Below are 27,424 nucleotides of genomic sequence, written 5' to 3' on the forward strand. Positions count from 1 at the left end.
GATTGGTCCGTTAGAAACTGAGGGTTTCGGCACCAAATCAGCTGCGCAGAGGCTCAGTTTGTTATGTTTTGCTTGTGGTGTGAAAGCAGCTGTTTCGCGGATACCTACCGTTTCTATGATCCTTTGACTCCGTACGGAACCCAAACAAAGAGCATTATACAAAACGGATTATTGTAATCAACGACTTCTCAGTTCTATTTTCATCATTATTTAATAGCTCTGGGGAGCTATTTCTTTTACAAGACTATTACCTCGTGCGATTTTGTCTGCATTGCATCTATTTCGACGGAATAATTGCGGATTTTACTCGACGTGGTAGGAATCTGATAATTTTAGAGGAAATAGTTGGAATGGTCATTTCAAGATATAAATTCTTCATGTACCGTAAGTTTCATAGTCAGTTTTTTTAACGTAAGGTGTATTTATATTTTAAAAGATCACAGCGAGCATAAATTTCGCGCATGTAAACAAACACAGCAGCCATACTTTCAGAACTGCGCGTTTCGCGGAATATTCGATAATTTTTTAATTTGTTATCCTATTAACGTCCTTTTGACTTAAAAAAGTGTAAAAGGTAGTTCTATATGAAATAATTTTATAAAATAATTCACAAAATCTTCTAAGTCGTTGTTGCTATACCTTTCCTGAATAACAACAACAAACTGAGTGGTTTAGATCCTTTTTTGCTTTTTCTGCGCATTGCTGATGTTATTATACGTTATTTAAACAGCAGTTCAATAAATCTATTTATTTAAAATGGAGCTATTTCTAAGAATATCTATTTCGATAGCAAGATTTAGTACACACTAAATAAGGGATACTGTTCTTTTGTGTTTATAAAATATCGTGGCTGTTTCATGTATACGTTGTTATAGATCAATAAAGAATTTCAACACCGCAGGTTTAAATTTTCGTTGTTTTGATTGAACATTGCGTCATTTTGGACAAGATGAAATTTACCTTTAAGCATGAACCGTTTGTATATGCAATTTAAATTTTGTATGCTGTTTTGTACAATATGTTACCTTTAAATTGTTTTTTTTTTTATCAGAGAGTACGCATGAACTTCTGCGAGTTACATTTTTAAGTTTCGATTCATTTCTGCACAAACTATGTAATATGTTTCTCGAGACTATTTTTAAAAAAAATCAAAATTGGAAATTGTTTACCTGGCATTGTTAGTAGATCAATATTGGACACTATTTAGTAACAATATCTTCTTTAGATTTTATAACCAAATTTATGGTAATGTTGATTAACCAGACAATACTGATCATTTCGTAGAGCTTTATTTTTAAGTTCAAATTCATTACTGCAAAAATCATTTAATGTGTTTCATAAGTCGGATTCTCTTAACAAACGCAATCAAAATTGGCTATTGCTTGCCTGGTATTGTTGGTAGGTAGATCAATATCTTGGACATAATGTACTGACAATCGCGTTTTCAAGATATAATAACAAAATGTAAGATAATATTGAGCCAGAGATTTACTAGAGAATACAAAACAAATCATTTTGTAGAGCGTTGTTTCTAAGTTTAGATTCATTTTTAATTCAATTTATAAATCGAAAACGAAGAAATAAGTGATTGATTGCTTGGCTTTGTTGGACGTTGTTAACAGACAATCTTGTTCTTTTGATTTTATAACTTAATGGTAATTTTGATTTACCAGAAAATTTTCATTCAGATTACTTTTTTTGAATAAGATTTATTTCTATTAAAGCTATCAAATGTGTAAAACTGATTTAAATTAAGGTGTGAAATCTGCTGACCTGAAATTTTTTTGTTTTTTGTATATTCATTGACCAAAAAAGAATCTGGAATGTTAAGAATAATAAAAATCTCTTTAAGTAATGCCATACAAATCGATTCACTTTCATGAAAATGTTAATTATGTAACTCTTTTTTTTTTTTTTTACTTATTATTGGTTATGTATTTCTTTCTCAATGTATTACTACTTACATATTATTTTATAATTTTTTTCTCTATTTTTGTGATGAGTAAGTTATTTATTAATGGTTATGTATTTCTTCCTTAATGTATATTACTACATGCTTAAAAATCTAGCTACTCTACTGAGTTTTCCTCTCTTTTTTGGTTGGAAATCTGAGGTTTTCACCAACACTGCTCATTAGAAGGGCTACCAAAATTGGAAAAAAATTTTTGCCTGGCATTGTTCGATTCACAATGGACATTGTTTACTGACATCATCATCTTAGATTTGATAACAATGTGATATAAATTTGAACAGCGAATTGCTGATTATTAAACAAGTTGCTTTACTTCCTTTTCTGTTTATAAAATATAAATTCTAGATCTAAAATTAAAAAATGTGGTGTAGTGTTTAGCTTCTAAATAATCTTCTTTTTGTGTTTTCATAAATAATAATTTCAGATTTTCTTTCTTTTCACAAATAACTCATAAACAAGACGCTACAAATATAAATGAGATGTCTTTTTTCAAATTGTTTATAAATGAAAAAAAAAAAGATTTTTTTTCTTCACTTTCTGTTAAAAAAAAAATCTTTTCTTGAGCTTAAAATGATTTTGTGTTTTTCTGTGTTCAGTATTTAAATTATCATCCATCTAGTACTGCATTTTAATAATTCCTGATTATAATTTAGGATTTAGTGTATCATAAAGTGCTTAATGTTAGCCAGAAATTTTATTACTATTCTGTTTAATAGTTTGAATTGCAGAACTAAAATTCAAAATAATGGAGTATTCAGCTGTCCTCCGCATCATCTATCTTCTAATTAGTATTCTAATGATGTTAACGTTTTGATATCTTTGCTCGATTATAAATAATTGTTTTAGAATATTGCGCAGTAAAACTTAATGTACATTTACAATTCTATTCAGGTTTGAAAATTGAATATAGAGTAAATGCATATGTAAAATATGTGTGTAAACTGCAATTTATTTGAATGAGTTAACTATTTTTTGAGATTTTCAATCAAACTACACAATTGTCAATGTTTAGGATTTCAAGAATACGTTTGAGATATAAGTAGGCAAAAGAAATTACAAAGTCACTAGGCAGAATTCTTAGAAGAAATTCTTTTTTTACCAATTTTTAATATTTTTATAACATTTCTTAGTTACGTTGACATTTCTACCTTATTTTTTATTATATAAATTATCTTCTCAAATAACTTTTGAACAAAATTGCAATTAATTATAAATACCCCTAGAGAGTTGAATAAATTTAAAATCACTTACTGACAGCCTAGATTTTTTTTTTCTCCGTTATTTTAATAAATAGGTACTTGTCTCTCATTCCCTACTTTTCTCGTCCTTAAACTTATGGGCAAAATTCAATTTCAAGATATTCTTTTTCACTAACTTTTTACCATTTCCAAGATGCATTGTACTTACTTTACTTCCTAGTTGTGTCAGAATTTTTAACTTTTTTAACATTAATAAATAATTTCAAATTTTTATTGAATTTTGTTTAATTGCTTTTAGTACTATTAATTTGTTAAAATTCATTAGCATAAAATTCTTTGTTGATATCTAATGGAACAAATCGCTTATCGTTATGATGGTCAAATGTTGCATGCAACTGGTTTTTAATGCTTTTCTATCTTTACCCTCCTCTGGTTTTAACAAAAAGTAAGTAACTGGAATTAAATACGAATTTAAGCATTTTGTGTTTTTTATCTTTAAAAATTGAATAGAGGACTTTTTGAATGAGGAAATAAATACTCAATCAATTTCTCACTTCAATTCAACTATCAGTGTTCTCCCTAAGCATTTTTAATAGCCCCCCCCCCCCTTTTGATCCCAAAAAATGTGCCCTCTTAGCCCTTTTTGCATTATTAAGCTGGTAATTATAAAAAAATACTGATTCCACTTAACACTGACACACATTTTAATTCCATTTTGAAAAAAATTAATTCCTTATTTAAATAGTAATTACACGCTGGTAAAATAGGTTTGATTCTCATTACTATTAAAAATATTTACTTTGTTTGGATTATTCTCAACTGGTTAAATTTTTATAAATATCTTTTTTTCAGGGAGGGAGGTAACACATTTTTTAATGGTTTTCAGTTTTAAACTATATTTTAATTGAATACCTTTTTTTTTTTCTTTTCTTAAATGCACTTTTAAATGTTCATTTTCTCATAATTATCAGTTTAAACTAAGGAAGAAAGAAAGCTTTCAAGTTGTTTATCATTTTTTGATAGTTTACATTTTTGTTACTTTTACAATCATTTTTTGATACTTTTTTTGAGAAAAAAATTATATACAGAGATTGCCTTTGGCAAGAGTAATTTAAATATTGTTTAATATAAAATTCAGTTATTGCATAATATTACACTTTTTTACGTAATATAAAAATTTTAGCGGTGTTAAGTGAGTGTCGTTTCAAAACCCAAATCGCCCTTTTCGAAAAGGAAGAGCCCTGTCCTGCTTTGTTCCTAGGAAGAACTCTATATATGCTTGTTTTGATAAAAGCATTAATTCAGTTTCTTAGCAATGGGTTTCATAACAATTACTCTGATTATTCTTCCAGAACAGTTGAGGAAGTAGTTGAAGTGTTTGATTCTGGTCTTTCAGTCTATTTCTCTTCAATTCAATTATATGTTTTTGTTGCTTAACTATGATTAAAACATGGTGCGTAGCGTTTCTAAAAAGTGCTTATTTTTGATGTTCGTTTTTTAAAAGCCCTTAAAGGTGCTTTTTTTCATTGGGTGTTTTTAAAAACTGCTTAATTTTCCCTTTTCCAAAGTGAGATTTTTTTTTCTTCTTTACCGTGTCGATTTTTGTCACGCATTATGCAAAAATATGCTTTCATATTGCTCTATTCAACGTTTGCACAATTAATTCAACTTATTTCGGCTTCTCCTTTGCCCAATAGCTTATGGAACCGCCAATCATTTTGCATGTTTGATGAAATTCTTACTAGTTCACATGTACATCTGCTGAGCTGCATTTGGTAAAATTCTGCTGCATTTTGCAATGTATTCTCAGTTTCTGGCTTCATATTCCACCCTCTGATATCGAACCGAAAAACACAGACCCGAAACAAAGTAATATTCTATCCCTTTACTTAAGTTACTGCTCCGATGGACCACTGATTATTTTAGTGCTCAACAAACCATCATTACTTTGAATTGCTGCATTCAATTTAATACTCAACTTAGCAATATAACTATGATAAAGCAATTATTTAATTTTTTTTCTTAAGCTATGAGATTCCTATACCATCATTTGGATTATGTTTAACTAAAAACAAAGATCACTGTTGGTGGTTGGAGATTAGTTGTAGTGGTCCTTAATCAACAAACTAGGACCACTTTGGAGACGATTTGACATTCAACTGTATGATATGACTATAATTAAGCAATAATTACTTTTTCTTGTTCTTCAATTTTCTCTACTATTTTGGATTATTTCGAACTAATGATAGAGGTCACTTGTGATGGTACGAGTGTCATTGTTATGTTTCTGGACCAGCAATTCTTTGGACCCTTCATTCGATTTAACACTCAACTACATATGATAATGTAACTGTGATAAAGCTATAATTTAATTACTTTTCTTATGCTATGAGGAGATTCTTTTACCATTATTTCAAAAATATTTTTCACTCAAAACAAAAGTGCCACTTACAGCGTAAGCATCTATCATGTATAATCAAAAATGAATATTCTCATATAATTTATAAAGAGCATTTTGTGTATTTTATTGATGTGAGGTCCACAAATCATCTGGCTTTTCATTGCAGCTTTAACATATAAAGAAGGATTATGCTTGTATGTGAATTTAAGTGCATATCAATCACATATAGAAAAGAACAAAATGAAAATAATCCTTTGGAGATACTGGAAGATGAAATTGCCCTGTCATAGATGGTAAAATGTGCACATTTCTTCTAGTTTTAAGCCTTTTTAATTTCGCAGGTATCGATTATATACGACAAAAATCAATTGTATTTGTGTCACAATAATATTGGGTCTTTTTTTTTTCCAGATTCATTGGAAGTCTTAAGTGTTCATTCAAGTCTTTTCTCAAAACCTAAAGAGAAAGATGCAGTTTTATAAGAATTAGTGACAAACAGAATGCAAATTTCAATGTAATTATACATTTTTAAAATGAATATTTTTCTTTATTTCAGTTTTTTAATAATTGATGATTGTCCTCCTAGTGTTAATAGATGGACCTTACAAATAATTACAAACATCATCAGTTTGAAACGGTTGTAATTATTAGCCTATACATTTGAAACTAATTCATAATTTAATCTTTCTTATCGTTTGTGCATGTGGTTTCCCCCCCCCCCTGTATTTATGAGTTCTGAAACTGGAATTTCCTTTTGTAGCATAATAAGAGTTCCCTAAGTTGTATATTCCATGGCATCTCAGAATGCAGAGTTGTCAGTAAAAAGTTTCAGTCTTATATTTATTTTTTAATAAATGGTATGCTGTTATTTGAAAGAAAAAAGTTTTAAAATTTGTGCATTTCTGTCCTAAGTAAAAAGTAAATGAAATTTATCATCCCTTTCATTACTCCATACTGTGTACTTTGGACAAATAATACAGTTGGTACACAATACAAACTTGCATTGTTCAAGCATGCAAACATTTGTCCAAATATGCCTTTTGTTTCCTGCATATTTTTTGAGAAGCTATTCACCATCCTTTGTATTGACTTTATGGAGCCTCCTTAAATTAAAATTTTTTTAAACTTTTGAAGACAACCGTGATGGCTTAAGGGATAGAGCGTTCACCTTCTAATGAGGTGAACCGGGATCAATCCCAGCGATGGCTGGTCAATATGAATTCCGCACCTGGCTCGTACTGACCTCACCTGATGTAAAATGTCCTCAGGAGTAGACGAATAATGCTTTTAGAATCCCCTTTGCTTCAGGTTTTCCCTCTCCATCTAAACGCAAATGCGGGTTAGTTCCATCAAAAGGTTCTCCACGAAGGCAAATTTTTCCCAATACTTGATCCAGGAGTTCCCTTGTCTTCTGGATTGTGTTCAAAATTACAGGGCTACTGAGTTGAACATTAGTAGTCGTAAACCCAAAAAATTGGGTTGGCTGTTCAACAACGGTTACTAAATAAAATAAAACTCTTGAAGAAACACTATTATATACAGGGTTTCCACTTACTTTGAGGAATATTACGAACTAAATAAGCTTTATATGATACCCAGGTTTAAAAAAAATTTAATGATGGTAGTTTGTTAAAAAAATAGTTTAAACTTATGTCAGTATGAATTACTATAATACAATTAGAGGAGATCATACCTTACTTTATTTTTGAACTTACTTTTGTCTATCAAAAAATGTCTGTATATACAACATTTCTTCTAAATTTTTAAATTTTTTCTTTTTAGGTTGTGAACTAAGTGATATGTAGATATATCCACCTGTTACTTTTTTTTATCTGGTCATACGAGCTTGAATATTTGGTTGTGACTGTGTTGTGTTAGGTGTGGGAAGATTTTACTTTTTTATTATTTTTAATAAACATAGTGACAAAAATCTTTTAAAGCTGGCGGGCGTTACATTAAGCTACAACACTAGTACTACTAGTAATAAGATTGGAGGACACTACTCTTACGACATGGTGAAGACTTTCCAAGCCTATTTACCAAATTGCCATCGGACTTACAGTTGCATACACTGTAGAGCACATCTTGCTAATCATGACGAGTTGATATCAAAGGTATAAGATTTTGTTTCTTTAATTTGTGAATTGCTTTATATTTACGTAGATTAGTGTATATTATATAATTGAAATATTAAAAAAAAATTCTTTTTTTCTGTTATTTCAACATTTTGTTTTATGAACTTGTTCAAACATTTTAACACATGGAAGAACCTCATTTGTCTGAAAGCTTCTGTTCTGGGTTGTTTTTGGTTTCTAAAGGTGGTTAAGACTCCTAAAAACCTACTCCTGAAATCATAAGGCATACAAGTTTTTTTTAAGTACATTTGTATCATTTAATGCCGTAACTACAGAAAACTAGAATTAGAGAGACCTACAAACTAAAATTAACAGATTTTCGATAAATTTTGCCAACTTTTTAAAAGGCTCAACATGGCTTAATTGTAATAAATTGTCAGCTTTCAAAAACCTTTGATTTATTTAGAAGTAGTGGTGAGTAGAAACTCTATAAATCAAATTTACTAAACAAAGAATCATGCATTTAAAGACTACCACTCAAAAATATTTATCCATCGCCTGAAGCAAGTTGGTATCTCTGAAATTATGTAAATGAAGAGATTTTGGTTCTTTCTGCAGAAAAATGAATAAGTTACTGGTTCAATATGTAGTTTGAAAATGTTTTTATTATATTATCTTATAAGTTTCAAATTTTGTTTGAAATAAATATTATTTTATCAATTTTTAAATCTATGAAATCTCTTTCCTTCTCTTACCCTCCTCCCCCCCATATGACCATTATTTCTTACTGAAATATCTATACTTTTGTTCAGATGCATTCAGTTAATTTTTAAGTTTTTAAATGGGTTTTTCATTGAGCAAAAAAGTTCGAAATTCATAATTCATATTTTCCCCTCAAGCCTTGCAATTTAGAATGTTTCAGATCTATATCATTATTTAGGTCGAAGCAATATACATTCTCTAAGAACATGTACTGATAAAACTACAAAATAAATTTCTGTACTTCGGGGGAAGTTCTTTAGTGCATTTAAAATTTAAAGGAAACGAATCAGCAAATTTGATAAGTGTCAAGATGACATTCTCATTCCTTCATTTAAATTTATGAAGTTAATTTAATTTCTGAAATTGTGTTGATTAGTGTTTTAACTTCTTTTAATGAGATAGTTAAAGAACAAATGATGTTAATTTAATTCTATGTATAGAAACAACCTTCAGAAGCAACTTATACTTTTTTTTCTAATTCCCTCTATTGTGAAAAAATGGCACTTATGTTATTTATGTAGTTAATTTATTTTATTAAAATCAAATAATAATCACAGTTATCATTCCTTTACTATGAGAATATTATACTTTTGTTAGAGATTGATTCTAATGGTTTTAAAAGTTTGTTTAAAAAGATATTTTGTTTCACTTTATTTTTGAAGTAATTAAAGACTGAAATATAGTTAAATATATCCATTAAAATTATTCCTTTGAATAGATTAATAACTAAAATTATTATTCTACCACCATGTTATCTTTCCTTCACTTTAATTTAAAAAATAAATTATAATTCTAGCATTTCATTTTTAAACATTAAGCGTAACTGCTATGTTCTTTTTGTCTAGTACCTTCTCTAAAAAAGTAAACATTTCTGAGACAGTTTTTTTCCCTCTTGTTGTCACTACCTGAAAATAGCCTATTTGTAAACAATGATTCCCTAAACAGTAATATTTTTCAGATATTTTAGAACAAAATATTATGTAAAAATATTCATAGTATGGTTGGTAAAATTTTTAATTAGAGTGCAATAAATGCAATAATAAAATTAATTTCCATTATATCATTAATGATTGAAAGAGCAACTGGATTACGTAATTTAAAAAGAATTATTTATTTAACATTATTCAAGTAAATGTTTCGAAAAATCCGTGTTTGAGGCTCTTGTTTAAGGAGCTCTTTTTGATGATACACCCTCATGTTGCTGTCAGAGTGCACTAAATTATTTACTTTTAGAGTTGAAAGTTAAATTAGAAAAAAACTTTTTTAGAAAAAACAAGCAAAAAACAAACAATTGACTAAATTTAAGAAAAACATCATTTATAAGAAAGAAAGCATTGTGTGAAAGCTGTATTTCTAGTGATCTTTTTATTTAACCACTTGACATATCATTTCTTGATATAGAAATTATGATTGCACTGTAAACAACAACAACTCGCAATGTTATGTTGTTGAAGACGTCTGAGACACGTCAATTATTGTTTTGAAATAAGAAACAAATGATGTCTCCCAGAGGTCTTCATATGTCGAGGGGTTAAATTTAAGTTTCATATAACATAATTTTATGAAAGGAAATGAAATAATGACATGTTTTATTATTAGAATGAAGTTCTTTTTCTCTATTATTAGAACGTCTTTAAAACAACTTTGCAACGATGGATCATCCTGCACATCTTTATTTACCACGTAGTGGTTTAAATTTAGTTTTATTTCAACATATATTAAATTGTATAAAAAAATTTATTTAATATTTGATCTTTAACATATGAATTATGAATATGAAGTATATATGAATATGAATTTAAAATATGAATTATAACATTTTCAACTACACGCAAATTAAATTTTATAGGTTTTTGCAAAATTTTTTACCTGTTTGTTTTATCCATTGCAAAAACCAACCTTGAATTTCCAACCATGCCCTTATTAACTAAAGTTAATTTGATTTTTTATTTAATACCCTTTCTGCACATTCACATAGAACTTTTACCCACAGCTGATTTGTTGGTTTAATGAAAAGGTTCGGGCTGACTCACACATCTGTGAATTGAGCTTGCAGTATAGAAAATTCTCTTTGCATACTGTCTAATGCCTTGAAAACATTATTTTTTTGTTGGCAACAATTTAAAGTTTTTTTAGCTGGCTAAGTTTGTTCTTTAGATTATATTAAAAAGGAATCTGATGTGACTAGGCAAATTATTCAGTGGAAATTGTTTTGTGTCTTCATTAATATTTTAGTTTGTCCTCTTTCTGTTATTCTTTCCAATTCTAATAAGGCAGCCGATTTTCACTTACCACAGCTTGAGCTGAGATTCGATTCTCTGCGCTTAAAGTCTTATTTAATTACTCTGTCTTAAAGGTTTGAAATGTTGCGCAGATAAGTTTAGGCTCACTATTGTAGGTTTGTGCCTGCCAAAGCTCGAAGAATTCTTATCCTTGCCCGAGATGTCAGCCGGATAAAGGCCGAATTCTCGCCACTTGGCCTTTGATGTCTAAACAAGGAAATTAATCATGAAATTATCTTTTTATCACTAACCCGTAAAATAAAAAGTGAAGAAAAAGACTGAATCGATTGAAACTCTGAGATGGTTAAAGTAAAAAAATTAACAAAATCTAAGATGTCATTTAAATATGAGTGCACAAAAAAAAAAAAAAAAAAAAAAACAGAAGCATCAGATCACTTAATTTTTTTATACCTTACAAATTTTACTTTATTCATAGTAATTTCTGAAAATTTTATCGTAAGTCCGATCCTGCCTCATCTCTATCGCAGTGTTGCTAACAGATTCATACCCCCTACACGGTTTCCTGCATGAATGTGTATTTGAATTAAGGAAAAATTGCTTTCTATCATCATCAGCTCTCTAATCTAAATTCTGATGAGATAGTGCATATGCAGAGTTCTCCCTAGGAATAAAAAATAGGCAGGCCTGTCAGATAAGGGCACTTTGAGTTTTGAAATGGCACTCAATTACCACCCTAAAAATTTATCAAAATGTGTAATATTATATTATAACTGAATTTGATCCTCAACAATTTTTAAATTACCCTCTTATACTATTTTATGTGTATATTTCTGAAAATACTTTTCTCTCAATATTAAAATGGGAGAAAATGTTGTAGTTTATGAAAAAATTAAAGACATGCTAAAAGACAATCTCTGTGCATAAATTTTTTTCAGAAAAAGTGTTAACTAAAATAAAGGATTAATTATGAAGAACTTGAAAGCTTTTTTCTATAATTTAAACCGAAAATTATGAGAAAATAAACATATAAAAATGCATTTTTTAAAAAAGGTATTTAATTAAAGACTAATTACGAAATTTAAAGCCGTTAAAAATTTATTTATACACCCTCCGCGAAAAAAAAGAGATACTTATAGAATTTTAAGAATTGAGAATAATCTGAACAAAGTAAGTACTATTAGTAGTAGTTATCAGAATTAAACCAATAAACCCAGATAATTTTACCAGTGTGTAATTATTATTTAAACTGCAAATAAATTTTTTCAAAATGGAATATGAATAAAAAGGCAGTGTTTTTAAGGGATAGTGACTTATTTTTACAAAAAGGGTGCATTTATAGGGATCAAAAGGCAGGCAGTGCGAGCTGCCTTTCTAAAAACACTTGAGAGAGCACTGCATATGTGGTTCATGGCTTTCTAAACATTTCTGAAGTCAAAATTAAATAAACACAAACCGAAATAATGTTATATAAAAGAATCATTCAACCTGTCTTAACTCATGGATCCGAAATATGGTCTTTAACTAAATCGCGAGCAGACCTGCTTGCTGTTTTTGAGAAAACAGCCTTGAGAAATATTTTCGGCGTTCTAAATGTGTATGGCTTATGGAGACAATTACATAATTTTGAACTGTATAGTCTATTCAAGGAAGCTGATATCAACAAATACACCGAAATAAGTAGCTTAAAACATGCAGGTTACATCTTGTGGAATGGACCCTTCTTCCTTGACAATTAAGATCTTCAATTACAAACCAATGGGAACTAAAGTTAGGCCTAAGATGAGATGGCTTGACTGTGTGGAAAAGGATTTCAGAATTTTAAGAATTACTAACAGAAGAACAATCGCTAAGTAGAGAGCAGAATGGAAAAAGGTTCTAGGGAAGGCTCTAGCCCACTGAGGGCTGTCAAGAAGGAGTGCATGTATGCATCAATATATTTTTTATTATCATCACCCTTGATAGTTTTAGTAGGATGTTAGGATCTGGACCAACTCTATTTCCGTAAAAATCAAACATGTTATTCAAAATTATCCCAATTTTTAGAGTTAATTTATATAAGTAGATGATTATATCGATAAATCTCTGTAAATATTAGTTGTTATGTTTGCTTATGTACCTTCTTTTTACTAGTCTTTGTTAGGTATATTTAAGCATTCTTATAGTATGTTAAATGTTTTTTTTTATCTGCAAGGTATTGAATTTTCCTCTGCAGTTCCATATGGAAAAAGTTATGTAATTTATTTTTTTATCCAAATTGCTTGACACATATACTTATCAGGATTATTATTATGTTGTCTATATCTAATATTATTCGTTTGTGTGCAAAACTTAGTTTAAAACGTTGTTTATTTTATTACCTTAAATATGTAGTGTGTTTATAGTTTTGCACAGCATCAAAATAATAATCAGCATCATCACAAATAAAGTTTTGAATGTTTATGAATTTTATTGACATTTGCTGAAAACTCCTTTTAGAAATCAATGATCAATTGCTACGACCTGTTTGAATTTGCTACCTGCATTATGGTGCTCTGATTAGGCATTTTTTGACAAATTTTTGAATTCAAAATTTCTCTAATAAATTTTTTAGATGCCTGAATAATAAACAAAAAAGAATTTTTTGTGTAGAAATTTTAAAATGCTATATACTCGCTTTAAAACATTGATTTACTTTAAAACATTTGCTGCACAACATACTATTTTTAAATACTTCTCTCTATAGGCATAGTGTGAGGGGGTAGCACACTTTTTATTTTTATAAAACCGTTTTGTTCATTTTAAGTGTTATGTATATATACACATTTATATGTAACTCTATGTATAAAACTTAAAATGAACTAACTATCTTCTAAAAACAAAAAGTGTGCTTTCACGTTACGCCCGTGCCCGTCTCCTTCTAAGTTTCGTTTTAGACCCTGTATGAGGGGAAAAAATTCTCACATTCAAAATATTTTTAAGTTCTCCACAAAAAATCTCTATTTCTGTTTTTTTATTTTATTTAATGGTAAAAATACTATATTAAGATTAATTTCAAGTCCTTCAATTTAAAATTTAGGGAAATAATCGATGTTGTGGGTTGAGCCAGTTATTGATCCTATCAGAATTTTCTCTCATCCCCTTGTACTTTTGTTTCCTCCAACAAGAACGGAAAATGAACTATCTGGAAAATTCAACATAAAAATTAAATCTAAAACTTAGAATTGCAGAGAGCTCTTCAAATATTGAACCATTATTTTTTATTTATTCAAATATTTTCATTTAACAATTTAAAAACCTTTACCAGTGGTGTTTCTTCCTTCAATTTTGCTAGTTTATTTATTTATATTCACCCTTATGACTTTCACTGATTTGATATGAATTTTTAAAATCAGAATATTGTTTGTTCTTCTGAGTTTGATTGTGTCAATATTCTTATTTGGGAGGTGATATTGTTGTAAACAAAGTCACTATTCTCACTGTTTTAATTTTGTAAAAGCAAAGTTGAAAGTTAAATATTTAATCGATAATCATCTATTTGTTTTAGTATACTTTTGTAGACTGTTCAATATTTTTCCCTTTTATTTTTTTACATTTATCACATTCAGTTAAATTCATAAAAAATTTGAAGGAAATATATGGATGCTTTTATTTTTTAAAAAAATGTGGTATTTATGGCACAAAAATTACATATATTCAGAATTTTTTAAACCTTGACTACAAAATACTATTTTCATTCTTATCCATTTTTAAATTATACATTTATTTTTATCCCTTACAAATTTAATGACTCGTAAATAAATGTTTCTGTAATTAAATTTAATACCACAAAATTCAAGACTTAAAATTTTATTTCATATGAATCAATAAATGTCTTTCTCTCAAAAATTAAATACTTGAACTAGAATGATCTGACATGCAGAAGAAAATGTTATACTATTTAGTTTTGTAAGCAGTGCCATCTGTGGTCAGACTTTAACACTATATTTTTATACTATAGCTGCTAACTCTACTGCATTTTCCAGTAAACTTCTGGATTTTGCCAATTTCTCCTGGGTTACTTGTTTACTTAAAATTCTCTTGGTTTTTGTTCATTTTAGAAAATTCCCTAAGAAAGTATTATTTACATAATGAAGCGAACCTCATTTATAGAAATCAGTTCAAAAGTTTTTCTGTCCTAAAATATTCAATTTATTTTTATGGAGAACTTTCTTTTTAAATTAATTAAAAAAATATTTTAACTATCTTCGATGATTTAAATGCCTATTAATATTCAATATTAGTATCAGTAAACGTAATACGTAACATTTCAAGTATGTTTAATGTCAATCATAGCTGAAAAATATTGCAGTTTTTCTACTTTGATGACTTTAAAAATCCCTAAAATTTCCTATGTTTAAAATGTTTAGTACATTATACAACCATTAACACGAAATTTATGTTTTGCAAAATCTCCTGGATTTTTTTCTGGTTTCCTGATTAGAACTTAGCAAAACTTTGCAACTTTGTATCCTGTTTCTTCTTTAGTTAATTTTTCAAATTATGGCTCACTTTTGGGAAATGCAGTTTTAATCTTATAAAACTTGTGTTTTTATGTTTTGTATTTGTAGTTAATGTAATATTTTGAATATGTTTTCTATGTAAAGTAATATTTTGAATATGTTTTGTATGTAAGGTAATATTTTGAATATGTTTATATGTTTTGTTTTAGTCATTCCAAGGAAGCCAAGGTCGTGCTTATCTCTTCAATTCTGTGTGAGTATTTTCTAGCCTTTATTCTGTTAAAAGATAGTAAATTCCAAAGAGGGTTTGTTTTTTCTGCTAGTATCGAAATAAGGGTTCAATGTCTACAATTTTGATACCTCTTTTAATTTTGTGTCAAGGTTCATCCGTAAATGATGTTAGATTTTTTTTATAAGATTTTTTTCACCCTTGGGGGAATGAGCTTTCACCAAAGCCAACCTTCATCTATTAAAAGGTACCTCAAAATTTGTTATTTGCTTGACCGTGGTGAACTTAAAAATTTGTTTTCATCACATCTCATTACCATTCATAAAAAGAAATGCATTTAAAAAGATAATGTAAAAAAAAGCTAACTTATTAAATAAGATAATTAACAAAATTAGTTGCTGCTATTGACTGGAATTGTTATAATAAAATATCAGTTTTAAATTTTGTACTGTTACATTATCTCTAAGTTTTTTTTTTTAATAATGAATGTTTGATTTGTCTTAACTTCTTTACATTCAGCTGCATGCATTTCAGTTCTTTCTATCTATTGCTATTTAAAAGAAATTGAGACATTGTTGATCTTTTCTAAGTTATTTAAGTTCCCTTAGAAAATCTGGTACACATTTATACCCTGATATTATAGTTACATAATCTTTTAACCGAATGCCATCGCTAGAGTTCGAGCCTGGTTTACCTCACTCTATCACAAACACTCTATCCCCTGAATCATTACGGCTCAGAAAATTTATATTATTGAAATTTGCATATTATTTTGCGTTTTTTTAATTTAACATTCATCAGATTTTTTTGTACCTCATTAATTCTAACTAGTCTTGAGCCATACAATAATTCAATGAAATTGATATCATGATGTAAATAAAATGTAAGGGTTGCCATGATTTAAATGTTGTTTTCATTTTTAAAAAATGTTTTTAGCCAGTATTAAATGAATTTGCATATCGAATAATAAATATCACAAGTCGTATTCTTAATAGTACAGGTAAAATAACAATGTAAGTCAACATGTTTTTTTGAAGGGTGAGGGGGGTCGATGTCGAAATAAACTGTAAGTTGTGATCAGGAGGTCTTGTTATGAATTATTTTTGATAGTGCCTTATATGCTTAGCTTTATACAGTATCAATTCTCCGTCCATATCACTGCTAAATTTTAAAATAAGTACCTGAAATGTTAGCAAAAGTTGAATTAAAATTAGTTGTCTTAATTCATTTTACATAAATCAAAAATTTTTCACTGTTAATGAATAATCATTATATTAAATAATTATTAATAAAAACATTAACTGTTATGATTTAATAATTATATTTTTGGTGCGCTAGATCAGTCCTTTACTCTGTTTGGATGATTTAGGGCTGTGAGTGTGTGCATATTTAACAGATTTAAAATATTTATGAACTCTTTTGTATTAAAGTTTTGTTGAAAATTCTTTTACTTCCTGAAAATCTGTAGTTTGTGAACGGCGTGTTCATTATCACATTTTTTTTTGTGTCATTTGTAGGATATTTGTCATTATTTTAAGTAGTACCTATTTCAAAATTTAGTGTATGCTAGTTTTTATTTTAAGATTATAGTATATATTTGAAAATTTTTTATACTTTATTTGTGTATTTTTTTAAAACTTTTACTGAATGTCAAAATAAGATGCTTAGCAAGTATAAAAAGAGTGACCTTACTGATGTTTGCAGGGTGAACGTGGGTTGCGGACCTGCGGAAGAGAGGGTACTGCTGACTGGCCTTCATGCAGTTGCTGACATATACTGCGAGTGTTGCAAGACGACACTCGGGTGGAAATATGTGAGTTCTCTTTTATTTATAATTATGTCACTTTAGTAGCCATTAGCCTATTTATCTTATACTTTTAAACGGAGGTGATTTAGCCCTCTGCAGAAAATAATGAACAATTCTTTTAAAATTCTCTTTAATAATTCCATTTTCCATTATTTCTGTAAACACTTTTAGTTTGACCATAACCAAATAAAAAAAAAATTAAATTTTTCTCATTAAAATTTTTTTTTATTTGTGTTCATTTGATACTGAAAATTTGCATTGCTTTAAATCAGTGTTTCTTAACCTTTTTGGTATAATGGACCCTTTTTAAAATTTTTTAAGAAGTCACAGACCACCCCCTGTAAAAAAATTATTGCAAAAACCATCAATTATTTTTACTTTACTTTATTTTCAATTGAAATAAAATTCGAAGGCTACTTTGTATTTTTAAAAATGTTAAACTTTTATATGGTTTGTGAATGTGGCTCCTCATATTGTGGAGGATACCTGGCATATTTAAGAGAAAAGAGCAGAGGGACGGCTCATAAAAAATGAGGGATTGATAGAGGATTATAAAAATAGTAAATCGGATGTAATTAGGGGATTGCCCCGGATGGTTCAAACAGAAAGCCGGTTTGTGCAGAATGTTAAAAATATGACAGGGATATTAGAGGGTCCGCACTGAATTTCGGGTATCTCAATCACCTAGTTTCAAATTTGTATGTATTTTCATCTTTTAGAAAAAAAAGATCAATGTTATTTAAATATTATTAATCCCATCATCTTAAAAGTAGTCGGCGTACCCCCAAAATATGACTCATGGACCCCTAAGGGGTCCATGAACCACAGGTTAAGAAACCCTGCTTTAAATGAATATAAATGTGTAATTTTTAAATGTTTAAGTCTATAACTGTTTCGTGAAAAAAATTATATTGAAAATAAGTTAATGGGATCTAATTTAGAGTGAATTCAAACTTTTTAGAAAATTGCTTTAAATTTAATAGACTATCATCAGCTTCGTGTACTTAAACCATATTGATAAACTTAAATCTCAATTATGTTAAAATCAATGGCATTAAATATTCTATTCTTTATTTATTATTAAGCCACTTGTACTAAAACTCTTATTTACTAATTATTGCCGTCCGATTTGTCATTTTTATTCTTTTCCGTTGTTCCACTATTTACAAGCGTTTTTTTATTTTATTTTAAAGGTATATTACCCGAAATATTTCATTCTCATTTATAATTAAAATTTCCTAATAGATATTTGTCAAAAACTTGAAGTGTTTATTTTATGAAAATGAATTGAGGCTAAGACTATAAAAAATTTTTATCCTACTAAGTTTGTTATACCATTTTAAGTTTGTTATACCATTTTATACAATTTTCTTACTCTTGAGTACCAGAACTAGCTCTTGAGAGTTAAAAACTGTTTTAATATTATAAAATTTTTGAGTTGTTAATTTCTTTTCAATTGTTCGGCAATTTTCTGAGAAAACATAATTTTGCATTTCTATTTAGAACTTTTTTTATTTACATGTGCAAAAAAATTTTTTTTGTAAGGAATTGGGTGAAAAAGGTATTCAATTTTATATCAATTGGAAGTAGCATAATTATTTATTAGTGTAATATTAGCAATCTTGATTTGTTTTATGTTAAAAAAGAAACAGTCGAGCGAATTATTTACAAATTACAATTATTTACAAAATATACATTAAATATTTTTTTATTTAGAGAAACATTACTCTATTTTTAAATTGAACCAGGTTTACCATTTTTAAATTTTTGAGCATGATTTTTGATATTTTTTTGAACATGTTTTAGTTACATAAACCTTTCTAATAAATACTATCAAATAAATTTTGAATTATTGAAATCAATTATTTAAAAAAAAAATTTTTTTTTGCAAGATGGAGGGGAATTGTAGTTCTCAGAAATTGACTGCAGATGATCCATGAACCACATGTTGCGTACTCCGAATTTAATGCTTTTAGAAACTTTTTTTTTAACTTCTTGGCATTTTCATAGTAAAAATGAAGTGAATATGGAATATAGTCGATATGGAATACTCCCTAATTAGATATCTCACTTTTTGAATTACATTCATGGCACTTACCCATTGAATTCCTCCTTTTTTCGGCTGATTTCCACTTAAACTTAATTCTAAAATTGCAAAATTTTTATGTGTTGGTTAAAGGGACCATCTACAAATGGTACAAAAGCGATTGAAGTATCGTTACTACCCTATTCTCTTTTGTTTCTGGATTTTTATGATTATTAATATTTTATATGAATGAAAAAAGGGAAATTTTCTTATCATGAACTTATGGGTCATATACTTATTTACTATTTTTAGAAGATAAAGCAAGACTTGTATGATGGAGATAAGTTTCAAAAAATTTGAATTAATCTTTTTATTCAGTTCATTTGAAATGCTTTAAGTCTAATTAACAAATCAATGTACTAAGAATTAATAAGTAAAAAGAATGTAAACTGAGGGGTTATTCTTAAATTGAATTTTTTTAGTGTTTAGTTACATCCAAAACTACTGAGAAACCTTATAAATTAAAATATCACACCAAGTTTCAATTTTCAAAAGAAAATGAAATCTTCAATTGGCTCGTGGTAAAAAGTTTTGATATTTTGAATTTAATTAGTTAAAAATGTTTATAAAAGAAAATTATATTTCGTTTTATATTTTATTTAATACTGTAAGACCTTCAGGAAAGATCATTTCTGCGTAGCGACCATTTTTGAGAAGCGCAGAATTTTTTCCATAGACTTTGTGTTGAAGAAAACCTTTAGGAGAGACCAATAAAACCTCTGCCAGCGACTGGGTAAAACCTCTATATGCACCAAATGTGAAAAAGTCAAATAAGGAAAAGCAAAAAAATATCAAAACAAAAAATATTAACTAAACAAATAGGTAGATTAAAATGTATTCAAAATATTTGTGTGAGGCTTTAATTCAGAGATCACTTTTTGACGAACTCTGAAAGGGATCTACAACCTTATGTTACACTAAAGATAATGCTGTCAATAATTTATTTTTAGAGGTAAAAGTTAAATTAGAAAAAAGGGTTATTTTAGAAAAAAACTGAGCCAAACAAACAAACTTCTCATCTTTTAAAGCTAACTAATTTAATGTATAATTAAATACAAACTTAAACAAAAAAATTATTTTTTTTATTTTAAAATTGTTCCATCATTCAATTGATAAATTTCCCCCCTCTTAATTATGTAAATAGGAATCATTTCTATTGGCGCTAAATTTTAATCATCGATGCAGTTTTCATGATGCCAACATAAGTGGCATCTCCGCACCAGGAAAATGACACTGATTAAAACTAAAACCGATTACCTGAAATCGTGTACTTTCGATGACATTTTGAAGTCAATTTAGCAAACTCCTAAGAAAGACAAACCTCCATTAACAACCGTTTTACCGTGGAGCAGAAAGTGGTTGCTCCTGAGAGGTTTCACTGTATTATTTATTCCCTTAAATTCTAATTTTTATATTAGTTTAAAACCTATTTCTAAAGTTTTGTTACCTTGTGAGTTTAGCTTTTTTACTGAAACTGCTATGACATGAATATTTCTTTGGCATAACTACCACTAGGATTATTAAATATCAATTCAGTGTTATGTAAGACGTGCTAATTCGATTCAATCTTGAGCTACCTATTGATAGATGAAGGTTCCTTCCTATTTATTTATTTATCTTTTTGTGTTACAGGAACATGCCTTTGAATCCAGCCAAAAATACAAAGAAGGGAAGTTTATCATTGAGCTAGCTCATATGATAAAGGAGAACGGTTGGGATTAACCCCACTTCCGGTTGTGAGCGTGCTCATCATTTGTTTTCATTGCACAAACTGTGCAGGCACCGTTTTCTGCAGTGAAACCTTTAATTGCATCCAATGAAGCTTGAACATATATAGCGGCAGTGCTCACAACTCTGTTTACAAAAATATGAAATCATTTTATTCACTCATCATTCGCATTATTCATATGGAGAACTCTACCTGCTGGAACTATAATCTATGTGTCATGATTTCTATATCTTGATGTTTTATATCCTCACGTATATGATAATTGCTTGTCAGTTTTTTGTGATGATGATATATGCCTTCTAATCAAATTTTTCTCTATTGTTTTCCTAGGAAATTAGACAATTGTTAACACGTTATTTGCCATGACGGAATCGTGTTACGCTATGGGAAATTCAGTGGCAAAACTAATATTTCCTCCTCAAAATTATTAAATTTAATTATGAAAAATTTTCTTTATAAGTAAATTTAGATATAAAATCAATCATATTATCTACAATGATTAATTAGTATGATTTGAAAAAAATGTCTGCTGTGGTTGGTTTAGATAAGAGCATGATATGCTATTTGAATCTATTGATTTTGTTTCAATTATTCAGTGTAATAATTATTTTAGAATATCTTTTATCACAACTCGCGCTTCTCTTTCTTTCTGTTTACTTTTTTTTAAAGGAAAGTAATGAGCTTAATTATTGTATGTTTCGTATTAAAAGTCATATGAAATGTAGTTTTCATCTCTTTTTCGGTATTACATTCCAGTTATTTCATATAGTTTGAATTTGAATAGAAAATTTATTTTTATGATTTTATTTAATTTTTATGTTTTTTTTATCACTAACATCAGGTGTGAAGTTGTCAAAACAAAATTAAACCCAAATAAAATAAGTCAATTCAGAGAATTGAAAAAGTAAAATAATTATAAAAAATATGTACTTTTGTACTTAATTATTGATTATTTTTTTATTCTTATGGCCTCAAATATAAAATTTTATTGTTGTAATTAACTTGAATTATCATTTTAAGATTTTTGTTTTATATCAAAAGCATGTGTAGTGCAATGAATTAAATTTGAGAAATTAGAAAGTAAGTTATTATACAAAAGAGTTCGTAATTTCTTACTAATCCCCGATTTTATTTGATATTACTAGCAGGAGTTTTTTTCCATTATTTTTACAATAAGTATTGTAACTGACTTTTTTTCCTATTGTAAGAATTCGTTTTCTTAAATCAGAGGTGTGTGGAGGTGAAATTAATTAAATATTAAACAATTAAAAGTTAATTATTTTATGGAAGTTTGTAGTTTCTTACTAAAAAATCACAGATTATGATTATTACTTCAAATAATCATTATTATTATCCCTAATAATGAATAGTTTGTATCACTGAGCAAGAATTTGATCTTGCAATTGGAATTATATTAGAAATTAAATTTTACATTGAAAATTAATTAAATTTCAAACAATTAGAAACCAATTTTATTATGTAAGCTAGTAGTTTCTTACTAATAAATCACTGATTATGATAATTAATTAAAATAATCATTATTAGGATTGCTAATAATGATTATTTGGTATCACTGAGCAAGAATTTGATTTTGCAATTGGAGTTGTGTTCAAAACAATCACATGGCAGATAGTGTGTTAACGCAAATTTTGCATTTAATTTCCACAATTATTATTTATAATTAATTTTTCAAATTGTTATAATCGAGGGATAATCTTTAGTTGAAGCATGTACTGTTTAAATAGCTGTAATTTAATGGAATATTGTAATGTTAATGCTTGCATTGGTTCAGTGTTTGTGGTGTGGAGCACAGTCTGTTTCTTAGGAAATAATTACAGTAATAATTGAGCTTTTATTTTTTTTAAAACTAAATGTGACCTAATCACAAAGATACCAGGTAGGAGTCTATAGCTTGGCACTGCATGCTGTACAAATCATCACTTGGATGCACTCAGTCATCATTCATTTGTAATTTGTACATAACTTTTTTAATATTTTGTTTCTTTTATCAAATGAGGTGATTATGTTTTGTTTTTTTAGCATTTGTGAGTTATGTGACTTCTTAATTTTACAAATGGCTGGTTTATTAAAAAGTGTTAATTTCTTCTATTCATAGTTTCATTAGACTGTTTATTTATGTTAATAATAGCTGAAGCTGACATAGCGACTGAAGGTTAGAGGGGTGCCAGGCCTTTCCCATTTTCCCACAAACTTTTTTTATTTATTGTCGATTTCAAATTATAAAAAAATTATTAGTAATTTAGGAAACTTATTGCTTCAGAGCAATTTACTTGAAACTAATTACTTGTCACTTACATTTACTACGAAGTTTAAAAAAAGAAAAAATATAATCACTCAGAATTTCTGTAAAATAAAATAAATATCTATATAGTTTAGATATTTACTTTACTTTGATTCTGATAATCACTCAAAATGACTACAAAATTAAATAAATTTCTATCTAAAACAAAAAAAGGGTAATGTATTCACGATAGTGTTTTGTTCCCACAATAGAGGTGGTTTAGTATTTGGTTCTCTCCTATCTCAGTCGTGTGAAGATGATCGGGGATATGTTTCTTCAAGGAAACATTCTTCACTATAAGACTTTACTGCATAGCTACTGCTCTTATTTATGTCCTTAGTAAGGGATGCATGCTTGCTGCTAAGCAGCATAATTTTCTTTGATGAAATATAGCTATACAGCTGAGGTTGTGCTTTATTAAATTAAAAGTTGATTGGATATGTTTCTTTAAGGAAGCATTCTTCACTATGGTTTTACCTCAAACAATTTACTGCATAACAACTGTAGTTTTAAATTTTTTGTTATTTATGTCCTTAGTAAATGATGCATGCTTGATGCTATGCCACATAATTTTCTTTGATGCAACATAGTTGTACAGCTGGGGTTGTGCTTTTGTAAATTAAAGTAGTAGTCTTGCGTTAGAATGCAATTGCTGGCTGCTCCATCTTCCTTCAAAACTAGTCACTAACACACTCATAACTTTTATTCCTTCGTGGACTTAAGAGCTGTAAAACATTACTTATTGTATAATTTTAAACTTCACAATCCTGCTCAATTTATTAAATTATCAAATTTAAGTAAGCAAATTAATTGAATATAAACAATTATTGAATTATCACAATTATGTGTCATCAAGTAAATTTATTGAAACGTAATATTTTCCATATGAAAATTGGATAGAAAAGCCTGGTGCCACCAATATTGAATGATATGCAATTCACCTGAAAAAAAAGTGTTATGTGCAGATATTGTTAAACTATGAATTTTTTTTTTTTTTTTTTTTTTTTGCAGATACTTCTGGAACAACTAAAGTTTAATTTTGTAAGCACTGTACCTCATATTAAGACATTCCTTGCTTAAACTTTACTTTCCCCCCCTTTTTTTTTACGTCCACAACTACAGCGACTGCTTTTTTTTCAGTTGAAGCCTAAATATACGTATGTTAAAACTGTCACAAAATCATTTTAAAGCCTGCTTTTAATTTGATAACAAATATAACCTATTGTATAATAACTGATAAACTACAGAGCTTTTTAGACATATTTTTGCAAAAGTTTTTCCTACCAAGCTCTGTTTTTTTTTTTTACTAAATAACCTACAGAAAATGAATGCTTTGCGAAAAAGCAACCTAAACCAAGCTCAAGATTGATAGTTGTAAGCATTCAAATAAATACGAGTCTAAATAAGTAATGTTTTATTGTTTGGTTCAGTGCTTAAGTGATAGTATTTTATTTTGCAATGAATCATCATTTAAAGTTTGTAATCAATATTGTTCATGATACTTGACTACCCGTTTAATGACTGAATTATTATCACTTAATAATCAGGCAACATTTAAATAGTGTATCTATATTGTACAGAAACCACTTCTTATGTTTTGATTGAACATTTTAACGAAAATCCTCTAAAATAAGAATACAGTGAGACAATGTGTAAATATGTACTACATATATATTAATATAAATAAATAAATGTTATCTGTTATATTTACTATGGGGGTTCCTTATAAATACTTTTTTTTATGTTATTTATTAGTTCCTGTTATAAAAGAGTTGAAAGAGATTCATAACTTCTTACACTAAAGTGTGTCAGAGAAATAAGGAGTGAGATTGTAAACAAAACTGCTATGTTTTTTATTTTTTATTGTCCAATATCTTAATCAACAGCAGCTAAACAAATTTAAGTTTGAGAAAAGCCCTGTGGCAGAATGGGTTTTTGGGCTTTCTGCGACAAACTTCCCTAGCGCTAATATTTTTTGCTTTAAGATACTTTGAATTATAACAATTACTAATTTGAAGTAACAGAAACGTTGTGTTTACTGAAGAGAGTATAGAATAAAAATTAATAAAAAAATTTTAATTGTGAAAGTAATTTTTTTTTAAGTTCTAATATTATCAGCGATATTCTCGTATTTTGTTGACGGAAAAATGCACTGATTATTTCCTCTTTCGAATTTTGTAAGTCATCGCACAAATTAAAATTCGTTAATAAATTAAACAATAATAAATCAAAATTCGAACATAAATTAAAAATCGTGAAATCCGTGTAGTAATTCCCAGAATAAAGACAACCTATCACAGGAAGAGAATTCTTTAAAAAAGAGATACTCAAATAAGTGTTAGTAAAATAGGGTGTTCTTTAAAGAAAAAGAAAGAACATCGCTTCTAGAGCGAACAAACTTTTGCGATTTCTGATTTTTTTATTTTATATTATTAATTTGAAATTCTAGCTGAACCCAGTCATTACGGATGTTTTTAAAAATCTCCAATCAGAGTAGAAAAATCATGATTATTTCTTTTCTCTCTCCTTAAGAAAGACATTTTTGGAAGAAAAAAATTCTGCAGGGGAAAAAAAAAAGAAATTTTCTTTTTCAAAACAAAATTTTTTTCTTTCCAAATGAAAAATATTTCTGCAAAAACTCTGTGACGTTTTGAGGCAATGTCGCGGCAATTCTGCCACAGTGGAGAAATTTTGAAACTGAAAAAATAAATCAATTGATATGAATTTTAGAATCAATGATTGTAATCAAATTTTCAGTTTATTAAGCTATTTTATTGTTTAGAATCTCCGATTTAATATGTAGTAATTAATTGTAATCAAATTTGTAGACAAGGAGTGTTAAAATTTAATCTATGAATTTTATCCAAATCAATGGAATTTGACAACAAAAAATCTTATCAATATATTTAATACTGACTTATTAAAATAAGTATACTATGAGTTTAAAGTTTTCCTCGTAATCTCTTGGGACAATATGTCCAAATCATCTTGAATATTGTAAAAATACTAATTGATTGCATGGTTATAAATGCATCGAATTATTTATTCTTACTAGAAGTTGTCTTACCAGAAGTTGCAGAAACCAGAAGTTGCCATTATAAAGTAATCAAAAGAAGAACTAAAATTTTGTCTTATAATATTTATATCACTAATGTGATATATTGTCCCACTTGTAAGTAGATTGGGACAATATATTCAAAAATGAAATTTCTAAATCTGATACTTATAGGCACAATCTTTACTTAATAAGAACAAACAACTATTTGACACAAAATACGGCAAAAATATAGTTTTACTTACCTCAAAATTCAGAAAATATGTAAATTAAAATGAGATTGACTGCATGCTCACAAACAGAATTTGATTATGAGAGTGCTGACAAGTTTCTTTAGTTATATTTTTATTCCCTAATGCCTAAAAAACTCGGAAAACATTAAAAAAAAAACATGCAAAATTGGGATCTGTTTATCCATTAGGGAATAAAGTTTAATCTTTGGGATGTATATGTCCAATTAAGGTCAAAAGGGTTAATAACAGATTTTTCCGACCCCTAATTGAATTATATCAATTGTTAGGCTTAAAATTAATTCCATTGCATAATATTTATAAATTATTTTCACAAAACAGTATCTTCTGCAATATTTGTTTACTTTCAATCTCTGGTTTTCCTGACGGAACTACTGACTGGCCATCAGGAGATGTGTTCTCAGGTTGTTTCCAGCGAGGACAGGACACATCTCACGATAGCCAGAAAGTATATACATATATATATATACAGTTTCAGCCTCTACATATGTTATTTCATTCAGATTCAGCGATCGAAATATATTTTTGGTATAAACTTATTTTAGTCAAATTGAAGGGGTGTGTCTGGAATATTAACAATATAGCGGACTATTCCAAATTATGTTTTCCATTCTAGCACATCCTCCTCCCCATATGTTCCGGACACTACCCTTTATAGTCTCATCTGAGCAGTGATATAAGAGTAAGCACCATTTGAGGAAGAGTGTCCACGTGACTCCTTTGTGCATACTGTACTTTGTTTCTATTTATTATACTTAGGTGTGTGAAAAAATGCTTTCTCATGGACAAGTGTTTGTCTTCCTTGTTTAAATAAATAAAAGCCATTTTGCTTCAA

General features: G+C 28.3%; 1 protein-coding gene across 4 annotated transcripts; it reads left to right on the forward strand.

Annotated features, from left to right (window-relative positions):
* On the forward strand, positions 1-27,424 carry Ypel (Yippee-like). 4 transcript variants are annotated; one of them, XM_071181934.2, is made up of 7 exons: positions 12-384; positions 5,739-5,865; positions 5,984-6,086; positions 7,355-7,686; positions 15,340-15,383; positions 17,064-17,172; positions 20,885-27,424. In XM_071181934.2, the coding sequence occupies exons 4-7, from the start codon at positions 7,585-7,587 to the stop codon at positions 20,972-20,974; spliced, it is 345 nt and encodes a 114-aa protein (XP_071038035.1). In that variant the 5' UTR covers positions 12-384; positions 5,739-5,865; positions 5,984-6,086; positions 7,355-7,584; the 3' UTR covers positions 20,975-27,424. The 4 variants fall into 4 exon arrangements, with proteins under 4 accessions (XP_042909095.1, XP_071038035.1, XP_042909097.1 ...); XM_087160567.1 differs by lacking the exon at positions 12-384 and adding an exon at positions 638-975; XM_043053161.3 differs by lacking the exon at positions 5,739-5,865 and having other exon boundaries at positions 1-384.

This window comes from Parasteatoda tepidariorum, chromosome 4, assembly GCF_982258835.1.
Source record: "Parasteatoda tepidariorum strain Cologne lab strain chromosome 4, Ptep-v5.0, whole genome shotgun sequence".
Lineage (NCBI taxonomy): Eukaryota > Metazoa > Arthropoda > Arachnida > Araneae > Theridiidae > Parasteatoda > Parasteatoda tepidariorum.

Bases quoted from the DNA above. Each gene is read 5' to 3' on its own strand.
- Ypel (XM_043053161.3), top strand. From the start codon at position 7,585: ATGGTGAAGACTTTCCAAGCCTATTTACCAAATTGCCATCGGACTTAC. The intron at 15,384-17,063 runs GTGAGTATTTTC...TGATGTTTGCAG, and splicing joins GCTTATCTCTTCAATTCTGT to GGTGAACGTGGGTTGCGGAC. The intron at 17,173-20,884 runs GTGAGTTCTCTT...TTTGTGTTACAG, and splicing joins CGACACTCGGGTGGAAATAT to GAACATGCCTTTGAATCCAG.